General features: G+C 39.3%; 4 protein-coding genes and 2 pseudogenes across 4 annotated transcripts; 5 read left to right on the top strand and 1 right to left on the bottom strand.

The window, feature by feature from the left end:
- The first annotated feature begins 5 nt into the window (after positions 1 to 5).
- LOC122140735 lies at positions 6 to 815 on the top strand (annotated as a pseudogene).
- Positions 816 to 1629, top strand: LOC122140624 (plectin-like; the record flags this gene model as incomplete). Its single annotated transcript, XM_042744953.1, has 1 exon — positions 816 to 1629. A coding segment is annotated over one exon (738 nt), but the record flags the coding sequence as incomplete, so codon positions are not given.
- Positions 1630 to 1666: 37 nt separating this feature from the next.
- Positions 1667 to 5974, top strand: LOC109112335 (annotated as a pseudogene).
- On the bottom strand, positions 5967 to 9988 carry LOC109064064 (F-box/LRR-repeat protein 6-like). The gene is made up of 9 exons (XM_042744951.1): positions 9008 to 9988; positions 8744 to 8902; positions 8558 to 8621; positions 8344 to 8475; positions 7849 to 7956; positions 7568 to 7681; positions 7011 to 7242; positions 6564 to 6804; positions 5967 to 6435 (listed from the first exon to the last, which is right to left on the bottom strand). The coding sequence occupies exons 1-9, from the start codon at positions 9556 to 9558 to the stop codon at positions 6306 to 6308; spliced, it is 1731 nt and encodes a 576-aa protein (XP_042600885.1). The 5' UTR covers positions 9559 to 9988; the 3' UTR covers positions 5967 to 6305.
- Positions 9989 to 10142: 154 nt separating this feature from the next.
- Positions 10143 to 15231, top strand: LOC109085482. Its single transcript, XM_042744950.1, is given in 4 exon segments — positions 10143 to 10940; positions 12100 to 12216; positions 12319 to 13269; positions 13272 to 15231. Coding segments are annotated over 3 exon segments (2724 nt in total). The 5' UTR covers positions 10143 to 10940; positions 12100 to 12152; the 3' UTR covers positions 14981 to 15231.
- Positions 15232 to 15951: 720 nt separating this feature from the next.
- LOC109064061 (solute carrier family 52, riboflavin transporter, member 2-like) lies at positions 15952 to 18537 on the top strand. Its single transcript, XM_042745510.1, has 5 exons — positions 15952 to 15960; positions 16092 to 16206; positions 16312 to 17164; positions 17501 to 17628; positions 18244 to 18537. The coding sequence occupies exons 1-5, from the start codon at positions 15952 to 15954 to the stop codon at positions 18474 to 18476; spliced, it is 1338 nt and encodes a 445-aa protein (XP_042601444.1). The 3' UTR covers positions 18477 to 18537.
- Positions 18538 to 19353: the final 816 nt, after the last annotated feature.

The following is a 19353-nucleotide window of genomic DNA, read 5'->3' as shown; positions in this document are numbered from 1 at the left end:
CTTCAATGCCAAAAATAAGGGGACTTCGGACACCTGGAACATCTCTAGTTTTGCTTGAGGCTCAGGCTGCCACTGGCTTTATGATTGACCCAGTAAAGAATTAAAAAGCTTGTCAGTAGAGCAGGCGGTGACCTGAAGGACTTGTTGGGACCGAATGGAAAAAACCAAACTGCTCTCTGCAGAACGGGCAGTCATCACTGTTAAACACACAGACCCCGCCACAGGGAGCATAATCTCCTTGTTCCAGGCCTTGAAAAAAGATAGCGATTTGATCGTCAAGGACCATGGTATTCGTCTGTTAGACTCTTTATCGCCAGAGCGCAAGGAGGCATCATTTGATCCTGTGCACAGCCACCGTGTCCTGTGGAGGTGTGGCTTCCCAAAGAGGGTACTTTGATGAGGAGATGAACAAGATCCTCTCTGATCCAGATGATGACACCAAAGGTTTCTTTGATCCCAACATGGAGAACCTCACATACTTGCAACTTGTGGAGCGGTATGCGTTAGAGACGCCCAACACTGGCCTGAGCCTCCTTGTGATTGTGAAAAAGGGTGAGCACTACTTCTTCATTGATGAACATACAAAGAATATTCTTAAGTCTACAACCACAAAGAATGCAGGAGGTAAATTCCAAGGACAGCTGGTCACTCTTTGGGATCTGCTGTACTCAAATTACATTTCTGAGGAAAAGAGACAGACACTGGTCCAGCAGTTTAAATCAGGTACAATAACTATAGAACAGTTCCTAGAAATAGTCCTGACATATATATCACAGAAAATCAGGAACAAGCACCCAAAACCATTACAAGCATAACAACAACAGAGACAACCCAAAAAACAAAATTTTCAAGGTATCAGAAAGGATGTGAGTGCAGATGAGTTGCTGAAATCCAAAGTCATTGATGAGAAAATTTACAAAGACCTAACTTCCGGAAAAGTAACCGTTAATCACGTAAGTGAAATGGACTCTGTGCGAAAATATACCCTGAAAGGAAAACAAATAGCATCGCTGGTTGTGTTTGTGCAGTCTACCAAACAAACCATGAGCATCTTCAATGCCAAAAATAAGGGACTTCTGACACCTGGAACATCTCTAGTTTTGCTGGAGGCTCAGGCTGCCACTGGCTTTATGATTGACCCAGTAAAGAATAAAAAGCTGTCAGTAGAGCAGGCGGTGACTGAAGGACTTGTTGGGACAGAATGGAAAAACAAACTGCTCTCTGCAGAACGGGCAGTCACTGGTTACACAGACCCCGCCACAGGGAGCATAATCTCCTTGTTCCAGGCCTTGAAAAAAGATTTGATCGTCAAGGACCATGGTATTCGTCTGTTAGAAGCTCAGATCGCCACTGGAGGCATCATTGATCCTGTGCACAGCCACCGTGTTCCTGTGGAGGTGGCTTACCAAAGAGGGTACTTTGATGAGGAGATGAACAAGATCCTCTCTTATCCAGATGATGACACCAAAGGATTCTTTGATCCCAACACTCAGGAGAACCTCACATACTTGCAACTTGTGGAGCGGTGCGTTAGAGACCCCAACACTGGCTGAGCCTCCTTGTGATTGTGAAAAAGGGTGAGCACTACTTCTTCATTGATGAACATACAAAGAATATTCTTAAGTCTACAACCACCAAAGAATGCAGGAGGGTAAATTCCAAGGACATGCTGGTCACTCTTTGGGATCTGCTGTACTCAAATTACATTTCTGAGGAAAAGAGGACAGAACTGGTCCAGCAGTTTAAATCAGGTACAATAACTATAGAACAGTTCCTAGAAATAGTCCTGACATATATATCACAGAAATCAGGAACAAGCACCCAAACCATTACAAGCATAACAACAACAGAGACAACCCAAAAACAAAATTTTCAAGGTATCAGAAAGGATGTGAGTGCAGATGAGTTGCTGAAATCCAAAGTCATTGATGAGAAAATTTACAAAGACCTAACTTCCGGAAAAGTAACCGTTAATCACGTAAGTGAAATGGACTCTGTGCGAAAAATACCTGAAAGAACAAATAGCATCGCTGGTGTGTTTGTGCAGTCTACCAAACAAACCATGAGCATCTTCAATGCCAAAAATAAGGGACTTCTGACACCTGGAACATCTCTAGTTTTGCTGGAGGCTCAGGCTGCCACTGGCTTTATGATTGACCCAGTAAAGAATAAAAAACTGTCAGTAGAGCAGGCGGTGACTGAAGGACTTGTTGGGACAGAATGGAAAAACAAACTGCTCTCTGCAGAACGGGCAGTCACTGGTTACACAGACCCCGCCACAGGGAACATAATCTCCTTGTTTCAGGCCTTGAAAAAAGATTTGATTGTCAAGGACCATGGTATTCGTCTGTTAGAAGCTCAGATCGCCACTGGAGGCATCATTGATCCTGTGCACAGCCACCGTGTTCCTGTGGAGGTGGCTTACCAAAGAGGGTACTTTGATGAGGAGATGAACAAGATCCTCTCTGATCCAGATGATGACACCAAAGGATTCTTTGATCCCAACACTCAGGAGAACCTCACATACTTGCAACTTGTGGAGCGGTGCGTTAGAGACCCCAACACTGGCCTGAGCCTCCTTGTGATTGTGAAAAAGGAGGGTGAGCACTACTTCTTCATTGATGAACATACAAAGACTATTCTTAAGTCTACAACCACAAGGAATGCAGGAGGTAAATTCCAAGGACAGCTGGTCACTCTTTGGGATCTGCTGTACTCAAATTACATTTCTGAGGAAAAGAGGACAGAACTGGTCCAGCAGTTTAAATCAGGTACAATAACTATAGAACAGTTCCTAGAAATAGTCCTGACATATATATCACAGAAATCAGGAACAAGCACCCAAACCATTACAAGCATAACAACAACAGAGACAACCCAAAAACAAAATTTCAAGGTATCAGAAAGGATGTGAGTGCAGATGAGTTGCTGAAATCCAAAGTCATTGATGAGAAAATTTACAAAGACCTAACTTCCGGAAAAGTAACCGTTAATCACGTAAGTGAAATGGACTCTGTGCGAAAATACCTGAAAGGAACAAATAGCATCGCTGGTGTGTTTGTGCAGTCTACCAAACAAACCATGAGCATCTTCAATGCCAAAAATAAGGGACTTCTGACACCTGGAACATCTCTAGTTTTGCTTGAGGCTCAGGCTGCCACTGGCTTTATGATTGACCCAGTAAAGAATAAAAAGCTGTCAGTAGAGCAGGCGGTGACTGAAGGACTTGTTGGGACAGAATGGAAAAAACAAACTGCTCTCTGCAGTAAACGGGCAGTCACTGGTTACACAGACCCCGCCACAGGGAGCATAATCTCCTTGTTCCAGGCCTTGAAAAAAGATTTGATCGTCAAGGACCATGGTATTCGTCTGTTAGAAGCTCAGATCGCCACTGGAGGCATCATTGATCCTGTGCATAGCCATCGTGTTCCTGTGGAGGTGGCTTACCAAAGAGGGTACTTTGATGAGGAGATGAACAAGATCCTCTCTGATCCAGATGATGACACCAAAGGGTTTTTTGATCCCAACACTCAGGAGAACCTCACATACTTGCAACTTGTGGAGCGGTGCGTTAGAGACCCAAACACTGGCCTGAGCCTCCTTGTGATTGTGAAAAAGGGTGAGCACTACTTCTTCATTGATGAACATACAAAGAATATTCTTAAGTCTACAACCACAAAGAATGCAGGAGGTAAATTCCAAGGACAGCTGGTCACTCTTTGGGATCTGCTGTACTCAAATTACATTTCTGAGGAAAAGAGGACAGAACTGGTCCAGCAGTTTAAATCAGGTACAATAACTATAGAACAGTTCCTAGAAATAGTCCTGACATTGATATTACAGAAATCAGGAACAAGCACCCAAACCATTACAAGCATAACAACAACAGAGACAACCCAAAAACAAAATTTTCAAGGTATCAGAAAGGATGTGAGTGCTGATGAGCTGCTAAAATCCAAAGTCATTGATGAGAAAATTTACAAAGACCTAACTTCCGGAAAAGTAACCGTTGATCACGTAAGTGAAATGGACTCTGTGCGAAAATACCTGAAAGGAACAAATAGCATCGCTGGTGTGTTTGTGCAGTCTACCAAACAAAACCATGAGCATCTTCAATGCCAAAAAATAAGGGACTTCTGACACCTGGAACATCTCTAGTTTTGCTGGAGGCTCAGGCTGCCACTGGCTTTATGATTGACCCAGTAAAGAATAAAAAGCTGTCAGTAGAGCAGGCGGTGACTGAAGGACTTGTTGGGACAGAATGGAAAAACAAACTGCTCTCTGCAGAACGGGCAGTCACTGGTTACACAGACCCCCGCCACAGGGAGCATAATCTCCTTGTTCCAGGCCTTGAAAAAAAGATTTGATCGTCAAGGACCATGGTATTCGTCTGTTAGAAGCTCAGATCGCCACTGGAGGCATCATTGATCCTGTGCATAGCCATCGTGTTCCTGTGGAGGTGGCTTACCAAAGAGGGTACTTTGATGAGGAGATGAACAAGATCCTCTCTGATCCAGATGATGACACCAAAGGTTTCTTTGATCCCAACACTCAGGAGAACCTCACATACTTGCAACTTGTGGAGCGGTGCGTTAGAGACCCCAACACTGGCCTGAGCCTCCTTGTGATTGTGAAAAAGGGTGAGCACTACTTCTTCATTGATGAACATACAAAGACTATTCTTAAGTCTACAACCACAAGGAATGCAGGAGGTAAATTCCAAGGACAGCTGGTCACTCTTTGGGATCTGCTGTACTCAAATTACATTTCTGAGGAAAAGAGGACAGAACTGGTCCAGCAGTTTAAATCAGGTACAATAACTATAGAACAGTTCCTAGAAATAGTCCTGACATTGATATTACAGAAATCAGGAACAAGCACCCAAACCATTACAAGCATAACAACAACAGAGACAACCCAAAAATAAAATTTTCAAGGTATCAGAAAGGATGTGAGTGCTGATGAGTTGCTAAAATCCAAAGTCATTGATGAGAAAATTTACAAAGACCTAACTTCCGGAAAAGTAACCGTTGATCACGTAAGTGAAATGGACTCTGTGCGAAAATACCTGAAAGGAACAAATAGCATCGCTGGTGTGTTTGTGCAGTCTACCAAACAAACCATGAGCATCTCAATGCCAAAAATAAAGGGACTTCTGACACCTGGAACATCTCTAGTTTTGCTGGAGGCTCAGGCTGCCACTGGCTTTATGATTGACCCAGTAAAGAATAAAAAAGCTGTCAGTAGAGCAGGCGGGGTGACTGAAGGACTTGTTGGGACAGAATGGAAACAAAAAAAACAAACTGCTCTCTGCAGAACGGGCAGTCACTGGTTACACAGACCCCGCCACAGGGAGCATAATCTCCTTGTTCCAGGCCTTGAAAAAAGATTTGATCGTCAAGGACCATGGTATTCGTCTGTTAGAAGCTCAGATCGCCACTGGAGGCATCATTGATCCTGTGCACAGCCATCGTGTTCCTGTGGAGGTGGCTTACCAAAGAGGGTACTTCGATGAGGAGATGAGCAAGATCCTCTCTGATCCAGATGATGATACCAAGGGTTTCTTTGATCCCAACACACAGGAGAACCTCACATACTTGCAACTTGTGGAGCGGTGCGTTAGAGACCCCAAGACTGGCCTAAGTTTGCTTGCTTTAAAAAAGTAGATTAGATTTTATGCAAAATGCCATGCAATATAGTCTCACTTCATTAACTATAATCACTGTTCTGTTTCCACTTATGCGAAATACGAATTTGTAAATGTATATGTTAAAATTCATTTTCAGTGTGCATTGGTTACAAGACATGACTTACATGTTCAAGTTTTACATTTTTAAACTGAAATTTAGATGCATCAGTAAAAGAGTAAATGCTATTTGTTTAAAAATGTTTTACATTTTCAAATGTTGTATCTTTTTAATTCATGCTCTCTTGTGGTGTTCAAAACAATTCAAATAAACACACAATTGCAATACGTTAGTTTATTTGGTCATTTTCATGTCAGTAACGATCAGTAATCATTTCATTAAACATTGCTTGTTTACATTGTGATAAAGTCATAACATTCAACCTTTATTGCATACCAGCACATGAACATGAGAAAAATGGTTGCAAATTAGGGTAGTAAAGATGAACAAGTATTTATGAAAAAAAGTAGTTGCAAATCTTACATGAACTGAAAAATTGGCCTTATCTTTAAATACAAATCCCAGAGAGAAAGAGAGAGAGAGAGAGAGAGAGGTTGCATTTTGTACACTTTAAAAACAACTGAATTTAATATCAGAGTTCCTGCAATATCTACATGTTCAGTCTAATTTGTCCAGTAGTAGCTGAATGTCTTCTCTACCATGATATACTCGTTTGAGTCCTCTGGGTAGATACCGGCAAGAAGACAGATTCAAGTACTTCAGTGCTGGTGACTGGCTTATTAGTAACCTGTGAAACATTAAAAATTGTATCAGAACATCTTAACTAAGAAGAATCAGGAAAATATTTGCACTTTCTATTATTGTGTATTTATAAACACTTAGGTACTGAATGTATGTGCACAGCTACATCATTACCTGAGTGCAGATGAAGTGATTTTAGTACCACTGAGGTTCAGGGAGCGAAACAAATCGACTCCAGCACCATGTGCAAGATGTCCCATGGCAATCTCCATGTCTTCTTCTGAAAATGGCTGGTTGGCCAAATCAAGTTCCCTGAGGGTGCTGCTCCATTTGTGGGCAAGCATGTGTATGCCTTTCTTGGATGCTACCATGGTATTGCTGTTGAAGTACAGGCCCCAATACAGACACTCCAGTCCTACACAAGACAAGACAGCAAATTACAGGAAAAGCAGCATATTGTGTGATCAGATCCTTCTGCACTATAAACTATAAGAATAAAATGAGGGGAAAGTCCATCAAACCATGTGATGTTCATATGCGTGTGTGGTTTACATTACATTTTCACTACTGTGTGAGGCACATCAGAGTTCACTTTCTTCTTATTTCAAAATCAAGACTTACTCTCACAAGGCAGAGCATAGAGGCCAGTGGCTGTGATGCGAGAGCCACCACGTAGGTCCAGCACACGCAGGTGGGGGGAGCCATGTAGCACATTGTTCAGGTCACCGTCAGTCATGAAAGAGTGAGAGGAAGTGGCAATACACAGCTCCTCTAACATGGGAAAACCAGATGTTGAACTCGGTGTGTTGCGGATCTTTTTAGGAACTGGAGTGACATTCATCAACCTAAAAGTCTGAATTGCAAAATAATTTAAAAGAAAAGAAAAAATAGGATTGTAGTAGTTTTGTAGTACCATTTTTATAAATTCTCATTCTGGAACATGTTACCATTATTAAGAGTGTGTGCAAATATTTTTTTGAATTTCAAATATTAACTCAACTGAAAAAAGACAGCTATGCAATAACTGCACACTATTTTTCTTGGTCCAAAATAATTTTTAATTAATGATATGTCAATTAATTAATGAAACTAAGGCACATTCAATTTTAAAAAATATAAGGGGTGATAATAGGTTTGGTTTGTGTACATGACGATCACGGCACATTTTAGGTTAATACCTGAAGTTTAGGGCATCCAATCTGCAAAGCCTGAATACAGATGGGAAGCTGGCAGTATCCTCCATCTAATTTAGTATTGATCTCCAGCAGCATGAGCTCAGGACAGCAACCTTTCTTTAATTTCAGAGACATTTGCATCATCAGAAACAGACATAAAGTTTACAAATTCACATATTTTTATAGAATAAAGACATTTTATAATATATTTCAAAGTTTACATCATCTTTAAATGGCAGAGGAAGTAAACATATTAAAAGTAAATAGTAAAAATATCAACTTACAGACAAAGCACTGAGTAGTTTGTCACTCTTGGTGCTGTGTGTGAAGTAAATTTTCTTTATTTGGTTGCCGTATGCTTCAAGGAAGGACACCAGACCATCAACATTAAACTATATTTAAAAAAAATAAAAATAATTAACAATACAAAATACTTATAATTCTTAAAGTAAAAGTTGACATAAAATAAAAAAAGAAAATGCAGTTTTCTTTTAATTTTATTGTAATTATTGTTATTGTTAATGGATTTTTTTATTTTTTGTTATTATATGATTATTATGGTGACTCTTTTCCAGGCACCGTGAACCGAATCTTTTCAGAAACCCACAAAAATATAATCAAGTAAATAATATGAAAATTTCATTTGTAAGTCCATCTAAATTTCTTCTTTCCTATTCCACAGCCATACAGGTTTGGAATGACATAAAGGTGAATAAAACTTAATTTTCATTTTTAGGTAACTGTCCTTTCAGATCTAAGCAAACAGTTTGCATACAAACCTCTGAGTGTTGCAAATTTATATTCTCTAATGATCGACATTGAGCACCAAGGTTTTGGAAGGCTGTTTCTGTCATTCCCGTGCAGTAAGACAGCTTGAGAGAATGAAGATTGGTGCATGATTGTGAAACTTTCTAGAAAAACAGAGCACAGAGATTATCAGAAACAGATTCAGAAGGCAGTCACAAAATTTCACAGCAGATGGATTATTATTACCTGAATCACATAATCAACATGTTTTTTCCAGTGGCAAAGGGAGAACTCTCTCAACTGAGACAACCTGTGAGAAACAGACATAACAAAACTTAGCTGTTTTGCATAGATGGAGCTTTTCTATGCATTATCTAAAATTGAAAAGATTTGTAAGTACTCAAGTTCTTCTTGTTTGGTTCAATCACTGACCTGTTTTCAGCTAGCCAGTCTATAGTGTTCCTAATCTTCTGTTCTGTCCCTGGTAATTGACTCTTACCGGGTTCAATCCAGCAGTAGCCAACTGACACACTACGCCACAGGATTGGAGAGGATGCAGCTCCATTCCATAGACGGCAAACTCTGCCAACCTTTTAAAGACAGCAAACAAATGAACTTTAGACATAAAGCAAATATAGTATCTGTATCAAGACTGGACAGAAACTGAATATCACAAATACAGATTACATGCCTCACCTGCACAGAAATGGTACGGCTCCATCCTGGAGAACTGCGAACTGAAAGATTTTCACCAAGACCTCTATTGGCAAACTTTGACCCCAGCGATCAAAGCCATCAGCATTAACACTCTCCAAATCAACATTTTTATCAATAGCTTGCTCTATGACTTTTGGGGTTTTCGCTTTTACTGGTGCTTTTTTCGTTTTGTTAGCAGAGGTTTTACTCTTGCCTTTTGCGTGTATCTTCTTTTTCTTACATCCCTTCCGCTTGGGCTTCCATATGCTGTCACTACTGTTTATATTTGATATAATCAAAAGCATGTCTTCTCCCTCCTGGACGGTGTAATTTGGTCTTATAGTTCGTTTTACGGTTTTTTTCCTTTTCTTTTTGCCTTTGTTATCCGTAACGGAATCCGCTTTTCTTTTCAAAAGTCTTTTTCGATTTGCAGGTGCAGACTGGGACGTCCCAGCTGTGCTGGATTGACTGGTTGACATTTCTCCAGAAGAAGCCTGGAGTGACTCGGGTGCTGTGTTTGAGTTGGATACCTCCATTATTGTGCTTTCCATGCCTTACTGTTGGTCCCTAAAAATCTCCTCGCTGAAAAACGTCGTTTATGAGGTTGTAACAAAAATATATAAAATTGGCGAAAGCACGACTTAGATAGCTGACTGAAAAAATAGCTCCTTTTTATGCATTGCTGCAAACAGATTCAGCAGCAGTTTGTCGGGTCTTTGCTAAAAATCTGGACAGTCGTGCAAATTAATTTAGAGTTTGTAGCACCATTACTAAAATATAACTGCACGACAGTACTTCATACTCCTTTGTTGTTGTTATCCGAGCGCCATGATGCGCTTTCTTTGGTCAACGAATGTCGTCATATCCGCTTTCGTACACAGCGACGAGAGATCTGCCCAGCCTACCCATTGTTTTTTGAGACCTTAACTCTTTTGCAAAAGATTTTTAGTTACATTTCTTTTTCATTCAGAAAACGCTTTAGTCCAAAGCGACTAATATTAAGGAGGCAATAACACGACAACACACAGTATAGCTCTTCATAAAATAAACGATCATAGCAAATATTTCTGCATGTTGATGCGGACAGAAACGTTGTCGGTTTTTTAAATGTAATATACATTGTTTGTTTGATATCTGATACAAATGTTAAAGACGTCAGATTCGTCAGCAAAAAATTTTGAGTCTAATCGATGGTTTGCAAATGATGTCTGAATCTTACGATTCTGAATGAACGATTCATTCACAACTCGGACTGAATCGGTCCGATGGGTTCGCGAGACAACAACATTGTCCAATAATTTTTCTTTCTTTTTTTGCATTTCTATTAATTTTAATAAGGTTTTATTTAAAATTGTAGAACTAGATTTACGTTAAATTTGACTTTTGAGCGGACTGCTGCAACAAAACCGGGACATGTGAAGGTGAAGTTAACCAAACACTTTTATTAAAGGAAGTTCATAGAAAAGAAACTTAGGAAACAAGAAGTACCTACATATTGCTTTATTGGAACAGTTCGGACAGATTATTTTTTGCACAAACATTTTTACATTTACAATCATGCCGGAGTGTATAAGAATGAATTAGTTGGCCAGGATAAGGGTAGATGTGATGACGCAATTACGTAATGACGCAAAAGAATCACTGAACCGACTCTTTGTAACTGATTCGCTGAAGCAAAGTGTACTAGCATAGCCTTTTTAACGATAAAGAAAGAATGCATGGAAAATGTCCAACCAAAGACTTTTCAGATGCACACGTGACTCGACAGGGAAGTCCATGATATAGAGTGGATGCTCCTTCGTTTTATGGAAATTATTGCTGAATCGGAATCCCAGACTCTACACACTGCAAAGGGTCCAAAGAGAGAAGCACGCTTCACAGCACACCTATATCTACTACAAAGCAAATAATACTACAGCCGAACAATAAGTCGGTGAGTACATTTCGAGATTTCGCACTTAAACATGATCCTTGATGTAACGTAAATACATGAATACATTACGTTTTTTTTTTCTGAATGCTTATTTAACTTTTAAACATGTTTGCTACATAACATTGCTTAAACGTCTTATTAATGGTAATCTCCCACAGTAATAGCAATGAAACACAGACAGCATGTTTTCAAACTTCTCGAGACATGCATTGACGCATCCTCGCGCGCTAGAGAGAACAAACAAACCACGAAGAATGAAAACGTATGTTCTCGTTTTCAGCCCTAGTAACGTTACTTGAGATTTCAAACAGTAAAACCAAAACAAGCAAAATAGATATTTAGTCAATAATAGCAGAAAGTCGATAATACAACACCTTTCTTACAAAATCAGCCGCGTGCGCGAATGAGGTGTGAACATTTTGTTCCCTGATTACTCCAGGATAACTAATAACTAACTTGCCCAGTTGACAGAATATGTGACCTTGATTTATGTTAGTAAAGCTAGCAGTGATGCAACTGACCTTTTGCACAATTCCTTCAGTGTTATTTTTATCCCATGAATTCTATTCATTCAGTTTATTGTGATTTTGTGTGACATGCGCAACAAGTAATCATAACACTTATATAATTCATAACCCTTACGATATATTACCCAAGGAACAGACAGATAACATTACTGGAAATATTATCACGACTGTAAAATTAAGGTAATTTATTAATATGGGATGTCCTTTAAAATGTGTAGGAAAGGTGTTATTGTACTTAATTTTCTGATGGCAGCATTGGCTAATGCCAAGCTACAGTTATTATATAGAGCATTGTATTTACTATTTATATTTAGAATCATTTTGTTATATTTTGCCATAAGCTTACCATGGTGTATTTTTAAGGAAACAAACTTAATAATGTAATTAATATTAAAGGATGTGTCTTGTAAATATATAGATGGAAAAATAAGTGATTTATTTTTATGTTGAAAATTATTATAAACCTGTAATACCAATAGGAAAACTACAGTATTAGGCAGGTACACCTGTTGTAACATGATTAAAAAATAAATAACCTGAAGGATAATCTTTGTTGCACGGTTAAGATCAGCTGTGGACTATCATTCTCTGGTCGTTATTACTAAAACATTTATCTGGCCTTTATTTGGAAGCGTGCTCCACCAGATGGTTTAAAAAACAAGACAAGCCACTTTGATGTTCAACTATGGAGGACCTGCAAGACTTTGGTTCCTCTAGTGCGAGTGCTAAGACCATTGCTGCTGAGCTCAGTGAGTACTACTTTTTGTTTTGTATTCAATGACTTAATATCAAAACAAACAACTTTTTTTTTTTTTATCTGCTCATTTACATTTGAAAACTATGTCTTGCAGAGGATGATTTTTACTCCAAGCTTGTTGATGACTTCCTTGGTGCTCATTACGGAGAGCTGTTGGAGCTGGATGAAAAACCCTGGAAAATCCGCATGTTGGTTCAGATTGGACTGATGAGAGAGGAGCAAGATATTTCATGGGTTGATTTAATTCAGTGGCTTCAAAAGATTGTCCCAATGTTTCAGTCAGCTGATTTCCGAAGCTTGATTGAGAGAAACACCACGACAGCTTTGAGCTTAACTGGAGAAGCCAGGCAGAACTTTCTTGAGTCAGATGTCAACTTTGAATTTGTTGGACCTATCTGTGATAGTATCGGAATCGGGAGAAGAGATTTACTTGAAATGTCTGACTTTTCTGATCGTGCAAAATTAACTGGTCTCACAAACGGTCTCATTCTTGAATTGACTAATTTTATTTCACGAGAGAAATTAGACCCGGTTGTCTTGGTGTCCTGGATTCGTAACTTTGAGCCTTTATTTTGTTGTGATGGCAAGATCCAAAGAGCCTATAGGCTCCTACGGTCAAGTCTCAAGAATTTCAGAATACAGTACCGCAACAATCAGAGGAGCCGAAAGAGGAGCCGCGGATTTCTGGAGGAGTTTCTTCAGAGTCCATTTGATCTTGCTCCTGAAGCCGATGCTGATGACATTGAATACAGGAGGGTGGCAATGATCAAAGCACATCTGAGGAAGAAGCGCCGCATTTCTAGGCATAAACCTACCTCTTTGGTCAAGGAGGAAGATGAGCCCTTTTGTGTTTCGCAGACAGATGTGACTGTGAAAACTCATCATGAACCCAAGCAAACGGCCCATTTATTCGGTGTTAAAAGGGAACAGGGATCACAGAGCCATCAAACACCAATACGGTCACTGAAAGATGTGGAAGAAGACCCAAGAACCGACACGGGCGACAATGTAACACTTCTTGATATTTCTGTGCTGTCTTGGCAAAAATTGCAGACATGAATGGAGGAAAGAACGGAGCTGCTAAGGTGGTTTCACTGGATCTGCTTCAAAATCACTTCTCGGCAATGCTAAAGGAAGATGCTAACCTAAGAACCCTCGATGACAAAGTCAAAGGAAGCACCCATCCACTAGTGCCACCGTTGAATTTCCTGCGTTATATGTGCCAGTTCCTTTTCGAACTCATTGATGTAATTGAACAGCAAATGATGTCATTTGAAAAAGATATAGTGAACACCACAGGCGAGAAATTCGGACGCGACAAGCACCCCAGATTTCAGAGTTTTGTCAGCTTCGATGAGAGTGCAGTGACCCGTTACATTCACATGGCTTCGGAAATGTTATGTCCAAGCGAAGAGACCAACCCAAACTACCGCAGGCACTGGCTTGCTTTTTGCCTCGAAAGGAAAAACCCTTCCAAGCTGCCTATTTATAGGTCAAATCGTATCATTAACTACTTTGAGGCTGCCGCTGGACTCATTCACCATCATGAAGATGTTGCTCTCTTTGTATCTGATCTACAGCTCCTGAATGACGACTCAAATATCCTGTTAGAGAGCGTCAATGCTGACGCAAACGACGAGGCCTTGCAGGCATTGGTTTGTGTGGTTGCTGTTGTCTACCTTAAAGTCTTGGGACCCTTGTGGCAGCTTCTGAGGAGCGATGGAGAATATCCTCTTTTCAGTAGATACATCCTGTGCCTGTATGAAAAGCTGCTGGAATGGTCGTCGCAAGATGCAAGTTGCCTTTTGCAACCAGAAACCTTTGTGAATGTATTCTTACAGGTTCCAATTCAAGAGGGGACTTTCAAAGGAGTGTTCAGGTTTTGCCGTGATAATGCAGAGAACCAGTTCGGTACTCTGATAAAAGCTTGTTTACAGAGGATGATGAAAGCCCTCGCAGCTGTACTAGAGGACAATCTTAAAGATTTCTTACCTGGCGGCGAACACTGCAAAGATCTGCCTGCAGATAAAGCTGTTCAAATGGCAAACTGCACATTTTCACAGCTGATGGGTGAGTACCCCTTTGGTCATGCGTACCCTTATGAGAAGAACAGGCCCGATAAAACTCTTGGTCGGACCGAGGGTTCAGTTTCCGAAAATGCAGAACAAGAACCTGCTTCCCGAGAGACAGCAGGTGAACCTACATCAGCAGCAGTCACATTGTCACCTGCCAAAACCATTCAAAAACGCTACTCCATCTTTGACGGAGCAAATCTCAATGCCGCAAAAAAAATGAAAGTGTCTAGACTAAAGCAAAAAGCTCAGGATCACATTTATAGGAAAATGATTGTTGGAGCAGTTTCAAAATATGGTGGTCCATGTAAAAGCAAGCAAGATGTTGAAAGATTGCTCACAAAACTAGAAGGGGCAAGCCATGCACATATACGTGAGGTCATTCGCTGTGAGCTTAACTACCAAAAGAGCATCTTGGGTTCCAGAGACAAAAAGCTAAATCACATAGGGTTCTCTTTGAATGACATGGTTTCTACACTGAAGGACGTCCTGCCAAATGAGAGAGTTATAGTTACATCACCAACTGAGAATGTGCATGGTTTTCGAGAGACCCCAACTGAAACATCATCCTCAGACCCCCAAAGCACAGCCACTGGTCAGCAAACTCAACAAAGGCGTAGTATTGATATAAAGAAAACACATGTTTTTGGCCCTTGTTACAGGGAGAACTTTGAGTTTCTCTGATTGTGTTTAAACGTGATAAAAATGTTGAATGCATGCTTCTTGCATTATTTTCTTTTGTTTTTACATATGGTAAACAAATCTTTGTTTTCAGATGTTCTGTTACTAAAAAGCATGTTCTTTAACTGGAATACTAGACATTATTAGTATATACAGTTAACAGTTAATTAGTTCATTGTTTTTTATATTTGTTTTTTATAGAAGTTGCATTACAAAATAAAATACTTGTAGCAAAATACTTGTCCTGACTTTTATTTTAAAAACATTCTACTAGTACTACCAATAATAATAATACATATTTATATAATGTTATGTATATGCATATAATCTTTATAATAATATATATATATATATATATATATATATATATATATATATATATATATATACACACATACACACATTTTCTGAATCACTATGAAATTGATGTTTTGATTAAAAAAAAAATCACTGTTATTCATTAAAGATGCATTCATTTGAGAAAAAGTAAAGTAAAGCATTTATAATGTTATAAGTATATTTTAAATTATGGAATGGAATGAATTTCTGTTCATTAAAGATCTCCACTTTAAGCAATTAAAATGTTACAGACTTTAGATTCATCCATCCATACTGTTTTTATTATTATAATTTACCATCCAATATATATATTTTTTCATTTCACCCTTTTTAGCCAGTGTTACATGTGGCTTTTTCTTTATAACATTTCAAAAGGCATTTTGCACACATTTGAGTACTATTCATTTAAGCAGAGTATATTTTTAAAAAAAAAGAAATAATTATTTTTGCATGTATGTGTATACATTTAGCAGATTTTTATGTTTTTATATTTTAAATTTACTTCTGGTATACTGTATATAAGTGAACACTGATATTTTAGCACTGACAGTTGAACAAGCATTTCAGTGAAAAAGCAAGAAGTCATAAACGTTTATAAGTTTTAATTCAATCCATATCAAATGACATAGTTTAGCATGAGGAAAGCAATTTACTTGGACTATTCTATTCTTTCAAATACAGTCATGAGAAATAGGTGTATTATGTACAATTAAAAACATGGATGCTCTAACTTACTTGTGCCCTTTTCCTAGACATATAAATGGCAGATACATAGTGGAATCATGCCATCGTTGCACATATTCTGGTGGCCCTGTTTGGAATGGGCTCATGGATCTCTGTGAACTCATTATGGGTTGAGTTGCCAGTTGTTGTAGGTGTTCTACCTGAAGGTAAATAGTGTTTTAATAAAACTTCAACGTGCCACAGCTGTACCTAATAGATGCTGTATTTATCCAGGTAATTGTAGAACTTCAAACATGTCATTTCATTTACAGAGTGGAACTTGCCAGCCTATCTTTCAGTGCTGATTGCATTTGGGAATTTGGGTCCAGTGGCTGTGACTTTAACCCACCACATTGCTCCAGGGTGGCTGAATGAACGCTTGGTCATCCACATCATACAAGTGCTAGGGGTGGTTGCAGCTGCATTTCTTGCTCTCTTTTGGTCCCAGGTAGTCATAGTCGCTGGAGAGCCAAGATCAGTCCCATTCCTGCTGCTTACTTTTATCCTGTCATTTGTCTGCTGCACTTCCAACGTCACATTCTTACCATTCATGTTCCGTTACCCCCCACAATACATCCGGACGTTCTTTGTTGGACAGGGTCTTTGCGCACTCTTTCCCTGTGTGGTTGCTTTGGGTCAGGGTGTAGGGAAACTGGAGTGCGTTGAGACACCCAACGGCACAGAGCCCCACTATCTCAAAGAAAACTTCCCTGCCCAAAACTTCTTCTGGTTCTTGTCTGTGATGCTGGCAATTTCGGCCCTCAGTTTTTTTGCTCTGACATACAGAGTGGTCATCCCGACTGCAGCAGAGGAAATTCCAAAGACTGAACAGGAAACAGTGAAAATGGAGGAAGAGACACATCCTTTACAAAATGGAGGTTCCCCAGTTTCTGAGGAACAAGTTGAAGTTGAAAAACAGGCACCTGTTGTGGCCTTCTGGACGTCACGCAATATATACCTGCTCATGTTGCTGGGAATATCCAATGCTTTGACCAATGGTGTGCTGCCGTCCGTGCAGAGTTTCTCCTGTCTGCCTTATGGCACCATGACCTTTCACCTCTCTGTCGTCTTGGGCAACATTGCAAACCCTCTGGCCTGCTTTGTGGCCATGTTTGTCCTACTTAGGTAAGTGTATTAAAGTTCTTGATGTCTCTCTTATGTGCATAACAGTGGTTAGTGGCCCTGTTAATTTAAATCAGAGGTGTCCAGTCCTGTTCCTGGAAGGCCACTGTCCAGGAGAGTTTAGCTCCAACCCTAATTATGCACACCTGATCAAGCTAATCTAGGCTTTACTAGGCATATTGGAAACTTCCAGGCAGTTGTGTTGAGGCAAGTTGTAGCTAAACTCTGCTGGGCAGTTGCCCTGATTTAAATTCAGCTCATGTACAATTTGTCAAATCATTGTTTGGTGTAAGTGTTATTAATTTAGTTGAATTTTTAGAATGGATGGTTTCATTATAGGTCCAGCATTGGTCTTGGAATGATGTCACTTGGAGGCTGTATTTTTGCTGCCTATCTCATGGCCTTGGCTGCACTGAGTCCCTGTCCACCACTTTTAGGAAGTCAGTCTGGAGTTGCTGTAGTGGTTAGTAACTGTATGTCATTACTGAGTGGAAGAGGAACTAAGAACGAATCTCTCGAAATGTTAAAAGTGTTGTTTACTACACCACTGAACTACCATGTGCAAAAGTGGTGCAACTGTTTAGCGATTTCGCCCCACTCTGTTTCATTATTGTATCATCTCTAAAGATTTGATAAAGTATGAGTAAGATAATTAAGATGCTTAAAAAATAATTGTTGTGAAAAAGGGTCATTATAGCAATATTTCAAAGAAAAAAAATCAGTTGGAGTCAAAATTCTCTTATTTTAATAGTTGTGTACAGTGGAAGTCTATGGGGCAACAGTTGTAAAATTATACTTGCATTATTAATGCATTAAACATTTAATATAATAATTAATTATACTTAGAAATATTAACTTTATTATAATATTTATTATTATTTATATTTTAAAATATTTTCTAGGGTAAATGACCATGCCACAGATGCTCAATAGACTTTAACCTCTATTTTACTTTAATTATTGATTTACATTTCAAAAATAATTAATGAAAATAAGTCACCACACATAGTACACACATTATCTGTACATACAGTATAAAAATAATGCTAGATAATAAAGCCTGTAATTCTTTCTTCATTCAGATCATATCCTGGATCATCTTCATTGGCTTGTTCTCTTACCTGAAGGTTGTAGTTGGGACTCTGCTTCACGAAGCAGGTCATGCAGCTTTGCTTTGGTGTGGGGTCTTCATCCAGGCTGGCTCTCTCATTGGAGCTCTCACGATGTTCCCTTTAGTCAGTGTGTACCAGGTCTTCCAGCGAGCCCAGGACTGCACAGACAATTGCAGTTAAAGGGTTACTCCACCGCAAAATGAAAATTTTGTCATTAATCGCTTACCCCAATGTCGTTCCAAACCCGTAAAAGCTTCATTCATCTTCGGAACACAATTTAAGATTTTTTGGATGAAAATCGGGAGGCTTGAGACTGTCCCAGAGACTGCCAAATAAATAACAGTGTCAAGGTCCATAAAAGATATGAAAGTCGTCGTCATAATACTCCATTTGCCATCAGTGATTCAACCGTAACGTTATGAAGCGACAAGAATACTTTTTGTAAACAAAGAAAACAAAAATAACGACTTTATTCAACAATTCCTCTCCTCTGTCTCTCCAAATCAGCGTAGTGCCATTTTGGCAATTCTGAGCAATACGCAGATGGCGTACGCTCTTCTGTGTCATCTGTGCTGCGCTGATGCACTGTTTGCTTTCAAACCAAAGTGTAAATACACGTAAAAAACGTATCCTTGTGGTGCGGCTGACACAGAAGATCTGAGCAGTACGCCGTACTAGTCAGATTTGTCAAAATGGCACTACGCTGATTTGGAGAGATACAGAGGAGAGGAATTGTTGAATAAAGTAGTTATTTTTGTTTTCTTGATGTAAAAAAAGTAATGTCGTCGCTTCATAACGTTACGGTTGAATCACTGATGGCAGATGGACTATTCTGACGATGCTTTTCATACTTTACTGGACCTTGACACTGTTATTTATTTGGCAGTCTATGGGACAGTCTCAAGCCTCCAGGTTTTCATCCAAAATATCTTAAACTGTGTTCCAAAGACGAACGAAGATTTTACGGTTTGGAACGACATGGAGGTAAGTGAATAATTACAACATTTTCATTTTGGGATGGAGTATCCCTTTAATATTACAGGACTTGATTTTACTCTCACCCTATGCCTTTATACAACA

The sequence above is a fragment of the Cyprinus carpio genome, chromosome B19 (genome assembly GCF_018340385.1).
Source record: "Cyprinus carpio isolate SPL01 chromosome B19, ASM1834038v1, whole genome shotgun sequence".
Lineage (NCBI taxonomy): Eukaryota > Metazoa > Chordata > Actinopteri > Cypriniformes > Cyprinidae > Cyprinus > Cyprinus carpio.
The sequence above is the reverse complement of the archived record's forward strand: the minus strand, read 5'-3'. Positions and strand labels throughout refer to the sequence as shown.

Coding starts and splice junctions, on each gene's coding strand:
- LOC109064061 (XM_042745510.1), top strand. Junction 16,207..16,311: donor TGTAGGTGTTCTACCTGAAG/GTAAATAGTGTT, acceptor TTTCATTTACAG/AGTGGAACTTGCCAGCCTAT. Junction 17,165..17,500: donor GCCATGTTTGTCCTACTTAG/GTAAGTGTATTA, acceptor GTTTCATTATAG/GTCCAGCATTGGTCTTGGAA.
- LOC109064064 (XM_042744951.1), bottom strand. CDS start 9,558: ATGGAAAGCACAATAATGGAGGTATCCAACTCAAACACAGCACCCGAG. Junction 8,622..8,743: donor GACTGGCTAGCTGAAAACAG/GTCAGTGATTGA, acceptor TGTTTCTCACAG/GTTGTCTCAGTTGAGAGAGT. Junction 7,243..7,567: donor TTGGATGCCCTAAACTTCAG/GTATTAACCTAA, acceptor TTTGCAATTCAG/ACTTTTAGGTTGATGAATGT.